The sequence below is a fragment of the Onychostoma macrolepis genome, chromosome 05, assembly GCF_012432095.1.
Source record: "Onychostoma macrolepis isolate SWU-2019 chromosome 05, ASM1243209v1, whole genome shotgun sequence".
Taxonomy (NCBI): Eukaryota; Metazoa; Chordata; class Actinopteri; order Cypriniformes; family Cyprinidae; genus Onychostoma; species Onychostoma macrolepis.
Window position 1 is genome coordinate 33079188 of NC_081159.1, and position 20594 is coordinate 33099781.

A 20594-nucleotide genomic window follows, 5' to 3' on the forward strand; every position below is an offset into this window, starting at 1 on the left:
GGGGGCGTTTCAAGGTTCAGAGACACGAATCAGCTTCATATCAGGATACTTTGAATAGTACAGATAAGACTAAAAATACAGTATTTTAAATGCAATGAATTAAAAAGATCGCCCTGGCGCGCGCACACACACACACACACATACATACATATATATATATATATATATATATTAAGGACAACATCAGTCTATAAATTCCTGATGCCTTCGGACTCCTAGAATAAAAAGTAAAACAATTCATACCCATTAGAATTTAATGTTGTCACAGGCATATTAACACAACTGCAAGACTAACTGTAATCTATAAACTACAAAAAAAAAAAAATAGCCTTTAATTTAAAGGCTTTAACATGACATTTTGTGAGACTGTATATAGGCTTCTATGTTTTAATTTCCATGTATTTTTCATAAAATGAAAACAGTATTTCAAAGAGGAAAAAAAAAACATATACATTATTTGGCCAGTGAATAAGGCAAAAATATTGGCATCTGTTTTGATTCTTCACCATGTTTCATCCAGCCACTGTCTTCAAAGCTTTTTCAAACTCATCAGAATCAAATGAACCGAATGCCAAATGATTCTCTCATTCTAACACCCTGACAATGACAGCTTTTACAAATCAGTTCCAAATGTTTTCATGCAAGTGTAATATAAATGCAATCTACAAGTCATTAAATGTGAGTGTATAACTTGTGTTGTTCATTCATCCTTGTTTGTTTGTTTGTTTGTTTGTTGAGAGGGCTTGCAATCGGGCCAATTTAGTGAAAAATAAAACTCAGATATGTCATTAAAACTGAACCTAAATCATAAAGCCTGAGATATATGCTGATTGAACTATTGAATGTTGAAAAGGTTGACATTAGGCCTACATTTAAAAAAAAATAATAAAGTACATATTTAGGCTATTTGGTATGAGCAGCAAGTGGCGGTGATAGTCCAACTATACCGGCTGCTAAACATGTTCAGATTGATGATGCACTTAAATCATTTGCTAAACTGCTTCATGAAGCTTTAAAATGTTTATGAAACTTTGGTTTCAAACCAGTGTTTCGGAGCGCATATCAAACTAGACACGTGATTTTAGCAAACGATCGAGTTATGTCATACGTTTCCTTCAGTGTTGCCAACTAATTTTCAGGGGAAGTTGCCAAAGGAAGGTCGATTTGTTGCTAAAAGTTGCTAAATGACATTGTGATGTTATTGCACGATGACATCATTGCGTAATTACGACGCAAAAATGTCACTATCAAAAAAAAAAAAAAAAGTGTTAATTTAGATTTGTTTGTAAAATAATATAAATACATTATATAATATTAAAACGTAAATAACTATTTTTTAAATACAACATTGAATTATCGAACACTTACAGAGTTTTGAACCATTAGATTTATTTATTTATTTTTATTAGCTAATAAACTAGTAAAATTACACATTCTGAACATGTATAGATTTAAGCAGTATATTAGTAATTCGTATGCTATACTCTAAGAAAAATATGTAAAAATAGGGCACAATCTACTATGTTAATATTGAGGAGTTTTCTGTATTGATTTTTCACGTGTTTTTTTTTTTTTTTACCTGTATTTTAAATTACGCATTATATTTTGTGTTTTTGGGTTACAACGGATAATGGATAACGGATAATGGCCTGAAAAATTACTAGCTTTTCCATTTTTCTAGATATTTTTCTTACAGTGTACCAACAGATCAACAATCACAGCCAGGCTAAGGTGTATCATAAATGAACAATTATCCAGTTATTATTATAAAACTGAATAATTGCAAATAGCAGCTAACTTAATTCACATGATGTGTGTACTGCTAGGCATCTTTGGTTTCCTCATTTTGTGTAATTTAGATGGAAATTGTGTGCCTTTTTATCGTTTGAGCCACTTATCAAAGTTGGCAACACGGGTTTTCCTTAATGTTTTAAAATTCTAATTGTTCACCACTAGGGGCGTTGATCTGGTGTCCCCATGAACCAGTGTATTTCAGCATAGTGTAAATTAAACTTAACACTAGTGACTTCGGTAATAATAGGCTTAGATAATAGCAGCTTGAACAAGACTATTTCTTATTTTACCGTATAACATGACAAACAACCAATTTTAGATGTAACAAGGAATGTATACATATTTTGATATTTTAAACTAGGTTACAATTATGAAAAATATAATGCACTTTTGATATTAGAATGTTTACGTCAAATTCTCAAATGCCAACTGCAATTCATTTAAAGTGATGCATTTTTTTTTCTGTTTTTTTTTTAACGAGAAAAAAGGTTGGGAAACACTGGTATAAGTTGATGGTTATGATTGACCACATCAAACAATTTAAAACTTATTTGAAAACAATGTTTATTGTAACTCACTGCTTCATTTGTCAGGCAGTTTCATTGTCAAAAACAACGTCTGGCTTGGACAAGAGCCAAATAGCCCTACATTTTCTGCAGACAGCTCAGGATGCTCTTTAGGGCCATACACACGTTTTTTTTTTTAGAGCAGCACATTGGCATTAACATACAACACAACAAAGAATATTTTTTGCACTTAAAAGATATTTCTTGAAGTTTATTTCCAAAAAAATGTCCCCCCTTTGATATTTGTACAAATAAATGTCTCACAAACAACCTGGGAAACATATGTTGACTTTGAAGTAACAAAAACAGTAAGATGGTGGTTCTTTTTTTTCTCCATTTTTTTTCGGGCAAAAGTTGCAGTTTTCCTAACAGTCATTCTTAAAGATAATAAATGACTGAAACATACTTATTTACGTATTTTTTTGTATATAAATTTTGAAATTTTCACAATTCTAGAATAACTTACTTTTTATATTAATACTTCTCTTACAGTATCCAAACTCGTTGATATGTGAAAGGCCGTTGAGAAGTCAAGCCTCCCTTCCACTAGAGGTCAGCACTGAAGTTCAACGATCTACAACCTTTTGAGCATATAAGAAAACAGTCCATTCCAGATTTCTACCACCATATAAAGAATGAGCATTCACTAAAAGGTTCTTTCAAAGTGAACTTAAAACCCTCTTTCCTCCTAACAGTCATCCAGTGCAATAAAGGCAGGTACAATTGCCACTGAGTAAACTACAGATGCTTGCTTTAAAGTGACTGAAAGGTTTAGGCTTATATGGTGGTAAACACACAAGTGAAAAACCACACAAACTTACAATAGTCTTTTGTGCACTGTTTGATTCAAGGCATAGTATTGCAAGTACAAATGTTGCGGAATCATGGAAGCAGGACCCTAGAAAGTTTGATCGTCATTGCAGGACTCCGTCCAGTGGCCGAAGACCTCACATGTGTCACAGTAAGGTCTTTCATCATTGGGACTGCCGTGGTAGGTGGTGTGTGGTGGGGAATCTAGCATCTGGTCCTGGGTGGGACAGTCCTCTGTGTCATGTTGGTCAAAGCAGTCACATATGTCACAGAAGAGACGGGGAGGGGGTTTCTTTTTAATCGTTGGCTCGGTGTGACTAGGCAGAGAAGACAAGGGTGTGAGATACTGTGTAACAGTATATTAACAGCTTTTTTTAAACACATTTTACACATTGACATAATAAAATGATGGATGAAGCATGGATAACCCAAGCTGAAATAATCGATTTCATTCTAAACAATACATAGGAATTAAGTAAAAAAGGTAACACTCCATTTTTGTTTGAAGAACTGAAAACCATCACTAAGTCTACAAAATCTTTATATACCCAAAATCAACTAATATAAAACCAGTACCAATTAAGTGAAAAAATTATGTTTGAAGATTAAATGAAAAAAAAAAAAAAAAGTGAATTCAGCACATTCTTGGGATTGTATGCTGAGATTTAAAACAGAACACCTGTTATGACTGTCCATTTCAGTTGCACCGTTTCCATTGAGCGCTGCTTCAGCCATCTTCTCTAGTTTCGATTTTAGGTTTTCATTCTTCTGCTGAAGCTCCACAATAACCGAATTCAGGAATTCAACCTTTCCAAAAAAAGAAGTTAATCAGTAAGTGTTTCAAATGTGCAATTCATAAATTTATAATCTCATAAATCAAACCGTATGATTGATAGTTTATAATTTAGCTCCACACCAGCTACCACAGCTGTAGACAAGTGAAAAATAGACAAAGTAGATAAACTATACAAACCAACAAATAAAAAGGTAAATTAAAAAAAAACTAAATCTAGTCTCACTTAATAGGAGTCGACTGATAAGTAAAGAGCCCTAGAGAAGTTTAAGACATCACAGTCCATCAAAATATGCTTCAGAGGTAATGGAGTCTGGCATAAGGGGCAAAAAGGAGGATATTCACCCATTGACAAAAACTTGTAGGTGAGATTGGAGATTATTCATCAAAAAAAGGATGTTAAAACTCCAAGGACCACAGCCCATTTAAAATTTCCACAAATGCTGGCTGTTCATATCTGAAGGATGCCAGGGGTTGGAAGACATGATTATTATTATTATTAGGGAATTCTGTTGCTGAGAAGTTTTGCTGCAATACCAAAATGATAGCACTGGCTTCTGCAGTAAAACCTGATCTATGCTGGGGAATCTGTATTCCATGTTTGCGATGGTTAACCACAAAGTCGGATGAGACAAGGGAGGCAGGTTTACATGATCGTTTCAGATTAGAGATGAAACGATCATGTTATTAATATTATTGTTAAAATGTGCTGGAAATGTTCAAAAACTACTCATATACACACACTGAAATCATTTTGAGTTATACGTCGAAAAGCAAAAATTAATAAAAATTAGCAGCACTGCATTTTTGTTAAAAAATAATACTATTAAAAATGGTGGCAGATTTTAAACCAACAAAATATTGGTTGGGTGACTTAAAATGTAACTTATCTACATGGTCAAATAAAATTAAGATAAAAGAAAGTCATAAAATGATGAATCTCACAATTCAGCCTTTACATAATGATAAATTATAGGCATTTTATCTGCTCCATAAACAATTGTACATAGGCTACCTTATCATCTGCAGTATTACATTTCTTAGAATGCACATTAGCTTGTTTTCCATCTACCGGTTAAGACTTACGACAAAAATTTGGTCCAACAAAAATGGCAGACAGGCTGAATGAAAATGTAACTCCACTGTCTGACAGCAAGTGGCACTTATGGAACAGCAGAAACAGAACAGTCTCCTTGGTAACCTTTGTAAACAAAGCAGCGCTGTTTAGCAGCTGAGAAGAACAAGAGCAAATGCTATTATCGGTTCCCCCTCATGCATTTATAGAATTCATTCATCCTTTCATAGAATTTCTCTCAGCACTCTGTTTTTAAAATATTCTAACCCTTGTTACTTTTTAATCACGGTTTATCTAGATACAATATTGGGGTGTATGATGGAACGCTTTCTCTGTTTAAAATTTGCTGGTGATAATCAAGAATGACTTTGGCTAGTTGTTAAAATTATATATATTTCAATTTGTAGGAATTCGTTTACATATAAAAATATCTGTAAATGTGTTAAAAAGCCAGTTTTAACTCAGTATGGACAACAAAAGTAAAGTAATTCATGACAAAATTCTAACAAAAATATCCTATATTTTTATAATAAAAATATTGATTCAATTTAATTGTGCGACTTTTAATTAGGCAAACTTGTAGACAGTTTAAACCAAAAATGTCCTCAGTTTGTCAAATGCCTAGAAACTCAAAAAATTAAGTTTATAAAAAGAAAGAAAAATGCCTAAGACTTTTTTACTAATTTCTAGTGTAATTTAAGTACACAGAACAACCTTTTTAAAGCAGGTTTTACACTAATACTGTAATTCCTTGTATCTGATGTTGTATGACAGTGGGCCAAAATAACAGTATGCCATTAAAATGATGGACCAAAAAAAAAAAAAAAAAAACATTATAAAGAGAAAACATTAATTATAACTTTCCACTCTGCATACCTGCCGCTCAGCATTCTCCTTTGCCTCCTTCCACATTTTTAAAGCAGAATCATCTGGTTGGAACGTAAAACATGCAAACCGGTCATGTAGATTAAACAAATACAACACACTCATAATAAGTTTGATTTAGATCAGTTTAAGGTAACAGTTACAGTATATAGGTATTTCTAAGCATAGTTTGATCCCAAAATGCAATAGCAGAACTACAGTCTGCCTGGAAAAATTTTAATGCAATGCAATGAAAAAAAAACTACATTGTCTAAATGTAATCAATAATTATTTTCCTTTTTTTTCAAATGTGCATTTCAACCTGTTTTATTTACTTTTAACTGATGGAATAGACGCATGCAATAAAGTCGTGTATAGAGTTACCTGAGGCATCATCTCCTTTGCTGGTGATCTGAACGTCAGATAAACTCGTCTCCAGATTCTTCACTCGCTCCTGCAGCAAAGTATTCTCACTCTTGTGAGATTTCAGATTGGACTGCAGCACCTGTGTCGTATCACGCAGACCTGCTATCTGCTTGCAAGAACCACAAAAGAAAAAACAAACAAAAGAAAAATCAAGTAAAACTGAAATTTGCACATACACACCATAATTCAAACAGAAGTTACCTCATTTCTCAGAGTCTCTAATTCTTTGTCCTTCTCTGAGATCAAGGCACTCTGTGTTTTGAGGGACTGCTGTAGCGCTTCCTTCTCTTTTTCTGTTTCTTTTGTTGAAGTGCTTTCCCTGTGCAGAAGACATTCATCCATTCATTAATGCAGGAATGTACGGTCAAGAATGTCTATATTAAAACAACAAAGCAAAGACTTCTACACATAGTACAGTCAAAATTGTATTAAATTTCTTGTAGTTGCTCACCTCATTTTTATCTTCTTCAACTGACTATTGAGGCTGTCACACTCCTTTTTGAACTGCATTGAGGAACAGAATTGAGTATTATGCAAAAGTACAAAATTATTTTGCATTCATATTTTCAGATTTTAAAAAGTGTAGCAACTTAGTAAAAGAGCCTATGATTTAGAAACCATAGGTCACATATTCTAATAGTATAAATCAAAATTTATGAAAAACAATCGTTTTTCCCCCTGAAACATAATTACCATGTTGTGTTCATATAAAGTTGAAAAGTACCACTTTTCAAATATTTCTGCCCGAGTAACCCTGACTTAGACATGTGAATTAAACTTACACTTTTATTATTTATTTATTTTACATGTGCAATTTAAGGATTGATTTATCGGAAAATTAATACCACGATAATAAAGACTAACCAGGGAAAAACTCCACAGTTCCAGTCTCTGAACAGAAACTGATGAATTACAAAACTGTCCAAAAGTAACAATAGCTTAATATCATGCAACAGACAAATTCATATATTTTAAGAAATATTGCAGCTTGGAGAATTGCTTTACAAATACGGTGTGTAAATTTATTACTGTAACTATTATATATTTGAAATACAAATTTCTCAAATATTATGTGTTTGTAGTTCAGAGTCAACTTGAATCTAGAATCTCCACTAATTTTGTAAGTTAGGGTTTGATGAAACAGCTTAGAAAATTATAAGATGGCTCCAAAAGAGACATGCTTGTGGACAACATTATTACAGCCACTCATCCGTCATTTACATATAAATACAGATAAATCACTGATCACGCAAAATTTGCTTTTAGCCCCCATGAAAATCAGGAATTTGTGAAATTTGGTGGGTTTCCTCAGGCTATTCTATTGGCCATATGTACCAAGTTTTGTGAAGTTAGGAAATTGCATTCACAAGATGTAGGCCAATTCGTTATAATGCCTCACGCACATTATGGATCAAACAGTAGCGAAGTTACACGGTGTAGGTTGCAAACTGTAGTATCCTCAGAATGTCCTGATGTCTGTGTATAAAGTTTTGTAAAGCTTGGATATTGTGCAAATATAGGTAAATTAGTAAAGATTAATTAGCTTTAAATCTTCACAATGCTCTGACAAATCAAAATTATTTTGATAACTTTTCAAAACCCTCAGGTCATGCTTGTCATAAAACACACCAAGTTTGGTCTAAATAAGATACATTTCCAAGTTACAGCCTCAAGTCCATTTTACCGTGCTCTTCATCAATTTTTAATTAATTTATTTTGGATGTTAATATGTTCTCAAACTGAGATAACCACTATGTAATGTGTGACAGTTCTACTCCAATATCATTTAAAAGTATTACATAAACAGCCACACTACCTCATTTCTCAGAGAGTCTAATTCTTTGTCCTTTTCTGAGATCAAGGCACTCTGTGTTTGGAGAGACTGCTGAAGTGCTGCTTTCTCCTTTTCTGATTCGCTTGTTAAAGTGCTTTCCCTGTGTAGAAGACAGATTTTTGTAGGATGTGTGCATTCTGCTTTCATTCATTTGGGATTGCAGGTTCAGCACAGCTATAGTTGAAAAGATGAAACAAATTCCTTGATACATGACACCATAAATAAATTCTCTGTTGTTCCTTACCTCATTTTCATCTCCTTCAATTGATCATTAAGGTTGTCACACTCCTTTTTGAGCTGTATTGAGGGTGAAACACCTCTCAGATTTAACATTAATCATAGCAACATTGCATTTAAAACAAAATATTTACATAAAACACATTGCACAACATTGATCCATTTCATTTTTTAGCATTCCCAAAACTGCTTTAAAATCAGACAAAAATGAATTGAGCTTAAAGATCTGGACAATCGGTTAACATACATTTAGCAGAATGTTACTGTCTTTGTGGCTGCTGGCAATTTCCATGGTTAGCTTTTCCTTCTCATTTTTCAGAGCCTCCACCGTCTGGGCTTTTTCAGTGTCTGCTTGTTTCAACTCCTCACTGAAACACACAACCAGCGTTTATTCAAACAGAACCGAGAGACAGATAAAAAGTGAAATCACAAAGGATTCCTATTCCACTTGTTCTTAAAACAATTATAAAAAGCAGCAGCTCTCAACAATTCTCTCATCTATTAATTAGGCTATACATGAAAAGAGTGTTACGCTACAGGTTTGGTGACAGCAATTTACTGTAGACCATGTTGTTGTCACACAGGCATTATATAGTACTAAAAAGGGGTGTGTGTACATATATACAGACACACACATTTCAACATTTCAAAGTAAACATTCAAAAGGATAGTTCACCCAAAAATGAAATTCTGTCATCTTTTACTCACCTTCAAGTTGTTCCAAACCTGTATGAGTTTGTCTTCTGTTGAACACTAGAGAAGATATTTTGAAGAATGTGGGTAAACAAACAGTTGCTGGTAGCCATTGACTTCCATAGTATGGTAAAAATACTATGGATGTTAATGGGGACCAGAAACTGTTTGGTCACCCAACATTCTTCAAAATATCTTGTTTGTGTATTTGTGTGTGTGAAAGAGAGAGGGTGAAGGAATAGCCGCTTTTTTTCACCGAAATTACCTGGAACAATTTGTCCCAGGAACGTTTTTCCCCCAGACCTGTTGCTGTCTGCGTTTCCATCGCGGTCTAAAGTACCGAGAAGATTAGGCAAGTCTGGTGCCGTAGGTCTGCGTGCCTTTCTCAATACAAAGTACGCAAATTTCGGACTTGAATCCTCGGTTGTTCTGACTTCGCGAGTTCGACTTGGGAGTGTGAACTCCCGCGGACGGGATGACGCAAGTTCGGTAATTCTGCAAACAGCAGCGTAGGCTACTTGATAACATCAGTTACTGCAATTTCCTTCACTGTATTTACAATAAGATGAAATATGATATCAAACATCACTGCCTCTTTTCGGTTTCATTTAAACATATTAATAGTTAATTAATATTAACAGAAATGTAGTTCGGGGAACGTACATACATTACAATGAAACTAAATTTTATATCAAACTAAGCTATTGCCTCTTAATTTTCATTTTAACATATTAATAGATTAATAAAATAATAGAATAAAGACAAAAGATTACCTGTTACATTTACCCAAAACAAAATTTTATCTTATGTTTAACCACAACAGAGACATCAGAGTCAGCGGCAAATGTCAGAAGGACTAGCCGAGTTGAGGCTGCTCTCATCGGGAAACATGAGCACTGAGCGCCCGCTGATCGCGTGGAGCTCACATCTCCGAAATCAGCGACACACATTTTCAAATAGGTGCTGTCTTTAGAAATAAACCATAGATTTGAGTTTTAAACAACTACATTCTCTTTTTTTTTTGATTACCAATTTCATGACACAATAACAGTAATATTTAAGAAAATAATGCGAATATGGTGGTTGAAATACAATGCTGCATGAAATCAACCAATCAGCATGTTCAGCGCCAAAGTCCCGCCCCCCGAAAGTTCCGGACCTTTGAAAAAGAACTACGGCGCAAGCAGGGACTTTCTGAGGGGCAAATTTTTTACCCAGAACTTTATTTAGATCTTGGTTCCTGTGGTGGAAACACACCGAGTACCGGCCCAAAGTCCCTAGTTCCTGGGGAAAGTTCCTGCGGTGGAAACGGTGCTAATGATAACAAAATTTTCAATTCAGGGTGAACTATACCTTTACGTTTTCCTTCCCTAGTATTATACATGGCTGAATTACAAACAAAGTAAATTAAATATCAGTAGCAGATTGAGACAAGATTTTAGACCGAGTGAAAGTTTATCATGAATATAAAACAGTTAATACCAAAGAGAAATGACTTAAATTTCACAACAACACAAAGAATAGCAATGTGGGCGAATGGTTGAAGACACTCACATCTCTTTACTGAGGCTGCTGATCTTCTGACTGTCAGAACTCAGATTCTCTTGATACTGCGAGTTCTGCTGCTTCAAAGCATCTAGCTACAACAAGTACAGAGAAAACCATTTAGAAACATCCTCTGATCATCTAAAAATATACGCATTATAGGACAAGGACAACCTGAAGCGGGCACTAATAAATATGTAAAATTCTGCACACATCTGACAAGAGATTTGCATAACATTCTGCCATCTCATGTTTTCAGATAACACAGAAATAAGACTCTTCTTCCAGTTTGCAAAAAAGAATAGAAAACTGCAGGTTTAAAAACAGAAATGTGAAGGTTCATATTTTTGTTCAAGCATTTACGTGAACTATTCAGTAATACGAATACTGCATTATTACTAATTCATATTATTTGAGCTGTAAACTGGTCTAAAAATCATCCTTGACTTTGTAGGTGGATAAACTTCTGGTTATACATTACTGACAATTTTGGTGGGGGAAATTTTACCCATGTAGCTATTATCCTAGCTAGTGATTGAAAGACTGAATATAACTGTACATTTAAGATTAGTAAGCACTTATGTCACATTAGTCGCATGTGAAATATATTGGCCAAGTTTTGTGGCTATACTTTCAAAACAATCCGTATCTGAGTCACCATGAAATCAAAATGGACAATTCTTTTTTTTTATTCTAAATTAGTAAAAAGTTAAAGGTGATTTATTAATCTCTATTTTTTATTTATTTTTTAACTAATGTGCTCTCACAATCTTTAATCAAAAACATTAATGACAATAATCCCATCACTCACGTGAGATATAATGATTTCACAATGGACAAAACCATATAACCATAAATATGCCTACTTTTGGACGCGCCAAAATAGTTTTCGGGTTTTTTTTAGTTAGCAGTTGAAGATATTACCTCATTTCTCAGAGAGTCTAATTCTTTGTCCTTTTCTGAGATGAAGGCACTCTGTGTTTGAAGAGACTGCTGAAGTGCTGATTTCTCCTTTTCTGATTCACTTTTGAAAGTGCTTTCCCTGCACAAAAGAGAGATTGTATGATATGTGCATTCTGCATGCAAGGAACAAATTTAGCTTTAGTCATCATTTACTCGCCCTCAAGCTGCCCACTTTAGTGGAATGTTCACACTGCTTCTTTCTATGAAGTAAAAAGCATGCAGCTCCAAAAAGCGCCATAAGTTTTCAGATTCCAAATCACATATTCTTGCACCACCTGAGTGACTGGAGTTGAATAGGAATGCTATTGCATGACTTCAGAAGACTTGGAATATAGTTCACAAGTCACGATGGATTAATTTTATGATGCTTTTTAAATTTCTTTCAGAGTTTGAGATTTCCTGGTCACTTTATGCTCTCATTGTATGGAAAAGAGCAACTTGAACATTCTCCTAAACATCTCTTTTTTTGGTTCCACAGAAGAAAAAAAACAACAACAATGTTTGTCATTTGAGGTTATAGTGGGCCAATGACTGACTGGAACTAAAAATCAGGCCCAGACCTAAAACAGTCTATAAAAATAGCCTATATATCTATAATGAATAAACTGCTATAGGACATATCCGTTTAAACATTAAACACAGTCACTGTCTGTACCACCATCTTGATGATATTGTAACAAATTCTCATTTCTTTTTGTAAAAATTCATTACCTCGTTTTCATCTCCTTCAATTGGTCGTTGAGACTGTCACACTCCTTTTTGAGCTGCATTAAGATAACAATGAAGAGAACACATAAATGAGAACAAGATAAAATTCAAAACAAAATAATAATAATAATTAGTTTAAGCATCTGGATTTTGAGTGTCCTGGTACAAAATAAAACAGTAAAACACACATTTCACTTTACATACATTTAGCAGAATGTTACTGTCTTTGTGGCTGCTGGCAAGTTCCATGGTTAGCTTTTCCTTCTCATTTTTCAGAGCCTCAACTGCCTGGGCTTTTTCAGTGTCTGCTTGTTTCAACTCCTCACTGTAATACACAAAATTATTATGTTTATTAAGGCCTCTTTTGAACTGCTGTTTCCACACAAAATCCCACTACAATGTCACATTTGAACTTTTATAGTGTGTTTGGTGATGTTTTTTGTCTGTGTCAATACCCTCAATCAATATTTACTATAACGATAACCAAAGAATGTGGAGAAGAGACATTTATATAGCTACTTCAAGGATTTAAAAAAAAAACACCACAGCAGATGTTGTATTAACTGTGTCAATTATTTGTAACATGTTAACAGACAAATATTAAATCCCAGAATTTAACACTTTATCCCAACCCTAATAATAATAATAATAATTTGAATGAATACCATACAGAAGTTACTCAATCTACACAATTCCAAAGAAAACAGAATTGAAGTGTAGACACTCACATCTCTTTACTGAGGCTGCTGATCTTCTGACCGTCAGAACTCAGATTCTCTTGATACTGCGAGTTCTGCTGCTTCAAAGCATCCAGCTACAAGTACAGAGAAAACAATGAGCAGCTTGAAGCAGACACTAGTAAATATAAATTATTCTACAGATATCCGAGGAGAAACCTAGCCTATATGCAGGATTTAAAAAAAGAAATGTGCAGCTCATATTGCCATTAACACAAATTATTCAAGTTATCTGAACTGCACATATTTGTAAGTTTTACTAGCAGACCAACTTTCCCAGGTAGATGAATGTCTGGTAAGACCTTACTGATGTAATTCCTGTAAGTTTGTACAGTTTTTCCTCTCTGTAAACAGTACTTCAAGGACAGGTGCAGGGCATTTCTTTATTTGTGGTGCTACACACTTGCCTGCTAAGCTTCCATTTTGTGACAAATACATTACTAATGTACAGTCGAAGAAGAAGAAGGAAAACATTTATTTTTTTTAAGAGAAAAAACAATTTAATTTTAACAGTACACCTCTGCTACTCTGTTTAATGAAAGGAATTGTTCAATTCATTTGTTCACATTTTAAAAGATTAATTAAATTGTTAATGTGTTCACCACCATTTTTGATCATAAAGGTTTAAAAAAATGATACATTCAGAAAAGTTAATATAGACAACTCAAGCTCCTATTGTAGTGTAAAAAAAAAACAAATTATATATATATATATATATATATATATATATATATATATATATATATATATATATATATATATATATATATATATATATATATATATATATATATATATATATATATATATATATATTTATTTATTTCAATTGTTTTATGAATTAAATTGAGTGGATATGCTTTTTGATTATTAACATCTTATTAAACCATTAACAAAGAATAAACAAATATTAAAATGGGAAAAATACAAATATTAAACTTAATAGGGCTCTAAAAAAAAAAAATGTAATTTTTTGTTAAACTTTTAATAAATTAAATTTCATGATTTCAATTAGACCTGATTTTGATTACCAAAATATAATTTAACCATTAAAATGGAATCTACAAATATTAATATTGAGAAACTAAGAATCTAGAAAAATGAATGAATTAGGGAAATAAAACGTTTAAAAAATAAACTAGTATTATTATTATTAATAGTAGTAGTGGTAGTAGTAGTAGTAGAATAGTATCTGTTACAGTGAACCTTAAAGGGCATATTCTTGGGTCTAGTCTAGGTTTGGCGTTTTAGTGTCGGAACTGCAAAACACGGCAGAAGTGTCTAGAAATCACACAGAGATGACAGAACTGTGACACTTCTTCCCTTTTTGTCCTTATGACAAAGGTGTTAAATGTTATACCTTGGAATAATTCTTCCCTAAACTCAGCATGCATTTACCTTGCACTGCATTTCTTGCATTGAGTTCTTGAGCTGCGTTACCAGAGCCTCAGCCTCAGACTTGTCTTTCTGAAGTCGTTGGTTCTCCTGGGTCAGTTTCTCCAGTGAGGCCTGCGCAGTCTGTTCTGATTTCTCTGAGACCTAGGTGCAAATTAGCAGTAGGGGAAGAGTTCAGCCTGAGGTCACATTCTGATTATGATTATGCGTCATGAGACTGAGCATTTAGGAATAGTATAGATGTTTTTAAACGCTAAATTATTTTAGAATTTTACCATTTCTTCAAATAGCTTTTATGGATTAATAATCTGTAAATGTATAAGTGTATTTTCTCTGCAAATTTCAAGATCTACATTTCCAACTGCAGTACATGAATTGTCAAAAAAGCCTCATGCTGTTTCACAAATGAAGTATTATTGTCTTACCGTAGCTTTTTCTTTGAAGGTCTTCAACTCCTCGATCTGTTTCTTCAGCTCCAGGCTTTCATCCTCAGACACTTGGAGCCCCTGTTGCACTTTTTCAAACTTGCTGTTTAGTTCCTGCATTTCTTTTGCATGCTGTTCCACAGCATCTGCAACAGCTTTCTCTCCCAAAGCAAGCATGTCTTTGGCTTTAGCCTGACTGTCTTCAGAACTCTTCTCCTGAGGAGTCATGGGAAAAAGGCAATTTTCAAGTCATATAAGAGTGCACTTGATAACAAGAAGGGAAGAAAATTACTACAACTGGTAGAAAAGTTTACATCAGTTCAAATATGATCAGGAATTTTAATAACGTTAGAAGTGTTAAAGGGATAGTTAATCCAAACATGAAAGTTGAATCACCATTTACTTATGTTGATCCAAATCCATAAGTCTTTGGTTAATCTTTGAAACAATTGTGGATATTTTAGAAATTTTCTTAGAAAATGTAGAACTTTTAAGATCCATTAAGATAAATCCGTTCAACATATAAAGTAATCGCATCTCTTCAAAAGACTTGGAGTAAACTGCTTTATTCACATGGATTGATTTTACTCAGCCTTTATGACCCTTTGGGATCTTCTAAATTTTGGTTACCTGGACCTTTAAATGGAAGGACAGAAACCTCTCAGGTTTCATTTAAAATTTTACTTTGTGTTTTGAAGATGAACCATGCGATTGGAATGACATGAGGGTGAGGAAATTATGATAATCTGAATTTCTGAGTGAACTATCCATTCAAATCATTACACTAAAACACCAGAATCAGACGATGCCTTTATTCCGGGTGGTAACAATACGTGTGTGATGGGAGAAGTTTAACAGTTCTCACCAAAAGCTTGATCCTCTCCTGCAGGTTGGAAAGCTCTGCTTGGTGTCTCTTCTCAAGGCTTTTGGCTTCATTCTCAGCCTGGACTTGTGCTTGAGACCGTTTCTCCTCAGCCTGCGCTGCCTTCTCCCTCTCCTCTTCAAGCTGGTTCTGAAGCTCGTCTAGTCTCCTGAAATTAAGTAGGATTTGAGAATCAGTTATTATTTCTTGAAATAAGGCTTGATTTACAAGATTCCGATTTTGTCTACCAAAATATTAGGCCCCACAAACTAAATCAAGCTAATATGTAAACTGAGGTAAATACCACCGTTTACTTTCTGTATAGTTTTGTTTTTAAGCATTTTAATCAAGCATATTAAAGCAGACCTTTCTTTCTGCTTCATATCTTCATTCATCTTTGTTATTAGAGTAGAACTGTCTCCCGATGACTTTGTCATGTCCATAAAGTCATTCTCAAGTTTAGTCTTGTCTTTGGTCAGCAGCAGTATCCTTTCTTCGTTTGCTTTCAAAGTTCTCTGTAAACCTTAAGATGGACAAGATACCAATCGTACATAATTACAAACAAGACATTTTAATCAGTTCTTTCACGGATTCATATTTCATTGATGAACTTGGTACTGACCAGCAAACTGACTCTTCATATCCTGTAATTCAGCAGAGAGAGATGTGCATTGTTCCTCTTTATTCCTGAGCTCTTCACATAACTCTGAAATAGACAGCAAATCAGTCACGCTGAATGTATAGTTCAATAAGCAATAAGATAATCTGACATATTTCAAGTCGTAACTGTGTAATCTGTGCATACACATACCTTGATTAGACTGAGCAGATTTGGCTTGATCATTAGATGTTTTTTCAAGATTCTGTTTCTAGAAAATGAAGAATGTAAATTGATTTGAGGATTATGGCTGAAACATTCTCTGGCTTAATTCCTTGTTGCCTTGTTATTTTGTTGAGCGTGACATTCATTCACTCACTGAATCAGTCTGAGTGGTTCTTGAGTTTAACTCCTACAAATCCTAAACATAGACCCCGGAACCCCACTATCACCCCTGCCACTCAAGAAGGCTTTAATCAGCGGTGTCATTATTTCTGCCTTTCAAATGTACTTGTGATACTTAAAGAAGTTGTTCACCCAAAGATGAATGACCTCTGTGACTTACTTTCTTCTGTGGCTCACAAAAGATGATATTTTGAAAGTCAGTGGGGTCTAAACAATATTGGACCACGCTGACTTTCACTGTATGGACAAAAAAAAAAAAACAGTAAATGATAGAATATTCATTTTTGGGTGAACTATCCCTTTAAGTGCTTCTACTATCAGTTACTTTAATGACTTTACTTTATTTTTCTCATGAGATAACTAGTCAGTTTCCATTAAGGGATCTTTTCACGGTCACTTACCAGCTCACTAACTTCTCGCTCCAGAGAGCTCTTTCCCTGCAACAGGCCATTCAGCTCTTGCTGTTTACCCTCTAGTACAGAGTTCAACTCAGTGACCTAAAGCAAGGTGTAGCACCATAATGGAGGGAAATGACAGGGGACAAAACATGAGGAATGTCACACACAAAAACTCAAAAAGCTGCCAGTCATACAAATTGGAACTTAAAAGTGAAGGACTGAAATATTATGGAAAATAAAATCTCAGAACATTCTTAAGAACAAAGCTACCATGGATGTATAGGGCTGCATGATTTGGAGGAAAAAAGTATTCTGATAAAAATTCTGAATTCAAAAAAAAAAAAATCCAGGTTTGCCGTGCTTGTTTGTAGGGTCACACAATTTAGCAAAAATATTGTAATTGTATACGTTTTATATGGCTATAAAACAACAACAACAATAATAATAATAATAGTTATTATTATTATTATTACCAAATAAAGATATAGAAAATAAACAATAAACAAAGAAATATAACTATTTTAATATTTCACTGTAAAATAAGAAAAACATACACACAGATAGATGGAGTTTGTTTGGAGCAACATTTACTGTGAACTGAGCCGCTCTGAGATGCTGCAAACAATGGCAGATCACGAGCTGCTCATGTGTAAGAACACAGTGCTGCGCTTCACTCTGAAACACACAGCACATTTTTTTTTTTTTTTCCAATTAATCATGCAGCCCTATTATGCAGAATGCACAAATAACATGATCAAACAATAAGAATGAATGAATGACCTGCAGTTTTCACTGAAAAATCATTGTCATGGAACACCACTGAATTTGGCACAATGCACCTTCAATGCTTCAAATGAGATTTGAAAACTATAGCAGACGGAATGATTCCTGCCTGTTTCTCATATATGGCTTCAGAATAGCTGAAATGCTTCTAAAAATACTTTTATAATGACCTTTGTCACTGAGCTTGACAGACCCAGTTTCCATGCATTTATGCTGAATAGAAAAGAGCAACTTAGACATTCTGCTAATGGTATGTGTTGATTACAGCATTACATTTATATTTACTCTGATCGCACTGTATGTAATTAATGTTTCTACAAATAACAACTAATAAAGAGATTAAAACGTCATTTAATATAAATTATAAATTAATAACACTCAAATAGTGCTCTTTTGTGTGTTTACAATCTGCATTTGTTATTATTGATCCAACCATTATTTTAATCACCAAATGGTTTAGGATGTCTTGGAATATCTAAAAAATAAATGGAGTTCGCACTCAAAAGAACATAGCATTTGTGCCAAAATCTTTGGCAACTGCTGTTGATTCTTCATTATCAGCCTTTGTAGATTCCTTGTTATGCATGTTCTACATGCAAATGGACATAAAGGCCTACCTTTTCTTCCTGAGATCTGGATTGGCTTTTTGCCTCCTCTATTTGGGTCAATAACCTTTGCATCTCTTGGTTCCCTTGACTTTGCTGTGACTGCAGAGTCTGAAGGGCTGTTTTTTGCTCCAGAGCTTCTTGTGACTTTCCATGCAACTGCTGACCTAACTTAACTCCCGTGTCCTCTAGCTCTTTTACCCTGAGCTCAGCGCTGTGAAGTTTTCCCAAGACCTCCTCCATTTCCACCAGGTGCTGCTCCTCTGCCTTCTCCAAGTTGGTGCGTAGCGTTTCTACCAGCCGTTCGTTCTCTTCGGTGACTTTCAGGAGCTGTGCCTTGTGCTCTTTGGCTTCACCCGTCCACCCCATGGTTTCAGAAGCATGTTTGATAGCAAGCTGTTCAAGCTCCAGTTTGTGTGTTAATTTCAACTGTTCCAGAGCATTGTGTACCTCCAGCAGCTCAGATTTGCTTGGCTCATGGGAGGTTCTGAGCTCCTCCAAGGCTTGCTGGTGTGAGGCCTCAACTGATGCTAGTTTAGCACGCCACTCCTCAATGATATTGGAATTCTCCTCCTTGGATTTTGTCAGCTGACCTAAAAGCTGCTCGTTATCCTTCGATAAGCGACCTGAGGATGACTGGAGATGGGACAGAGATTCACTGTGTTCTTTTTCTCGAGCCGCAAGCATCTCACGCAAGGAAGACAGCTCTGCTTGGTGACTGTCACTTTGAGCGGCCAGCTGTGTGCGGAGGGAACAGAGTTCCTCCTGGAGTACTGCCATGGTGGAGTTGGTAACCCCATCCTGCCCTGGTAAAGCTTCCAGTGACTTACGAAGTAAAGCTACCTCCTTGTCCCTCAATGCAAGATCCCGCTCCAACTCCAATATACGGGACTTCTCAGAGACTGTGGCCACCTAAAAGAAAAAAATGCTCTTTTAGTTAACTACTGTATGTGTGCTGTATGGATAAGTGAGAAGTAATCTGATGGTATGGATATGATCGTCTTTTGAGGTTAAAGTGGGTAATTTAAATATATTTACATAGAAATGTAGTTCCATTCAATTTATAGGAGCAATGTTACCTAAGCCAAGTTTAAAAAATAAAAATAAAAAAAACACTGGGACAGAATTGGGAAGATTAAGGACTTTACAAGAAGGTGAACCACCACCAACCCAAAACTGATCATCTAACTGGGTTCCCACATTTGAATGGATTATCATGATCTTGTCTGTAAATTTTTCATAGACATAGACATGCCAGTTTGTTTGATTTTTCTTTAATCAAATTTAGTAAGACCTTCAACCCTCTGCTTTACACTACCTCTCCCTAATAAACTGCATTTGTTGGGTTCAGAAAGTTAAAAAAAAAAAAATCCATTAATTTTTTTTTCCAAAAGAGAACTGATTTTACTGAATATGATAAAATCAGTATTTGTAGTATTTGATAAAAATGCGATTTTCTCAGCTTTTTGCTCAAAATGTTGCTTTTTCATGAAACTTGCCTACATTCAACAAGTGTTGATAAAAAAAAAGCTTGAAACTAGAATAAAACAGATTTCTGTTTAAATAAAATAGATTATTGTTTAAAAGTAAAGGTTCTGTTCTTTATTTTGTTGTATTGTGTGTTCAGTTTTTCATACAACAAAATATTCTGGGGTCCATGAAACTGTATTGAAAATGATCAAAAATGCTGGCAGTGGCTGGAAACTCTAGTGGAGAAAGAGTTAAAAGCAAATTAGAAATATCCTCTCCGGACATCAGTTTTGGCCACTACATGTACATATAAATCAACTTTAAAATTAATAATTTCATATTTCTATATAATATTTCTTTGAAGCCGTTAAGTACACTGTTTCCAATTTTTAAATACTTTTGTGTTTCAAATAAAAGTTTGTAATGTTGTAATTCATTTTATAGCTGGTGGCTTAAAATGCTTTAACAAAAGCATTTTAAAAAATCCCTATGGGAAAAATGAATGGAAAAAATACTTCCAGAACCAACCAATGCACTCTGTATATACAACATATATTTCCTCTAGAACTTCCTAAGTTTGTACGGATTTCCATAGGACTCTATGAGGG

General features: G+C 34.4%; 1 protein-coding gene across 3 annotated transcripts in view; it reads right to left on the reverse strand.

Annotated features, from left to right (window-relative positions):
• Positions 1 to 2341: 2341 nt before the first annotated feature.
• The window catches only part of clip1a (CAP-GLY domain containing linker protein 1a), a 33654-nt gene continuing 15401 nt past the window's right edge, over positions 2342 to 20594 (reverse strand). For all 3 annotated transcript variants that reach the window (XM_058775797.1, XM_058775799.1, XM_058775798.1), the window contains 22 exons: positions 18529 to 19428; positions 17132 to 17227; positions 16539 to 16596; positions 16350 to 16433; positions 16094 to 16250; positions 15731 to 15896; positions 14866 to 15081; positions 14444 to 14584; positions 13037 to 13122; positions 12513 to 12633; positions 12312 to 12364; positions 11562 to 11679; positions 10647 to 10732; positions 8647 to 8767; positions 8407 to 8459; positions 8145 to 8262; positions 6780 to 6832; positions 6530 to 6647; positions 6287 to 6434; positions 5915 to 5967; positions 3850 to 3977; positions 2342 to 3487 (listed from right to left, as the gene is read on the reverse strand). In XM_058775797.1, the coding sequence (XP_058631780.1) occupies positions 3259 to 3487; positions 3850 to 3977; positions 5915 to 5967; positions 6287 to 6434; positions 6530 to 6647; positions 6780 to 6832; positions 8145 to 8262; positions 8407 to 8459; positions 8647 to 8767; positions 10647 to 10732; positions 11562 to 11679; positions 12312 to 12364; positions 12513 to 12633; positions 13037 to 13122; positions 14444 to 14584; positions 14866 to 15081; positions 15731 to 15896; positions 16094 to 16250; positions 16350 to 16433; positions 16539 to 16596; positions 17132 to 17227; positions 18529 to 19428 (3303 nt within the window). In that variant the 3' untranslated portion in view covers positions 2342 to 3258. The remainder of the gene's footprint in view (positions 3488 to 3849; positions 3978 to 5914; positions 5968 to 6286; positions 6435 to 6529; positions 6648 to 6779; positions 6833 to 8144; positions 8263 to 8406; positions 8460 to 8646; positions 8768 to 10646; positions 10733 to 11561; positions 11680 to 12311; positions 12365 to 12512; positions 12634 to 13036; positions 13123 to 14443; positions 14585 to 14865; positions 15082 to 15730; positions 15897 to 16093; positions 16251 to 16349; positions 16434 to 16538; positions 16597 to 17131; positions 17228 to 18528; positions 19429 to 20594) is intronic.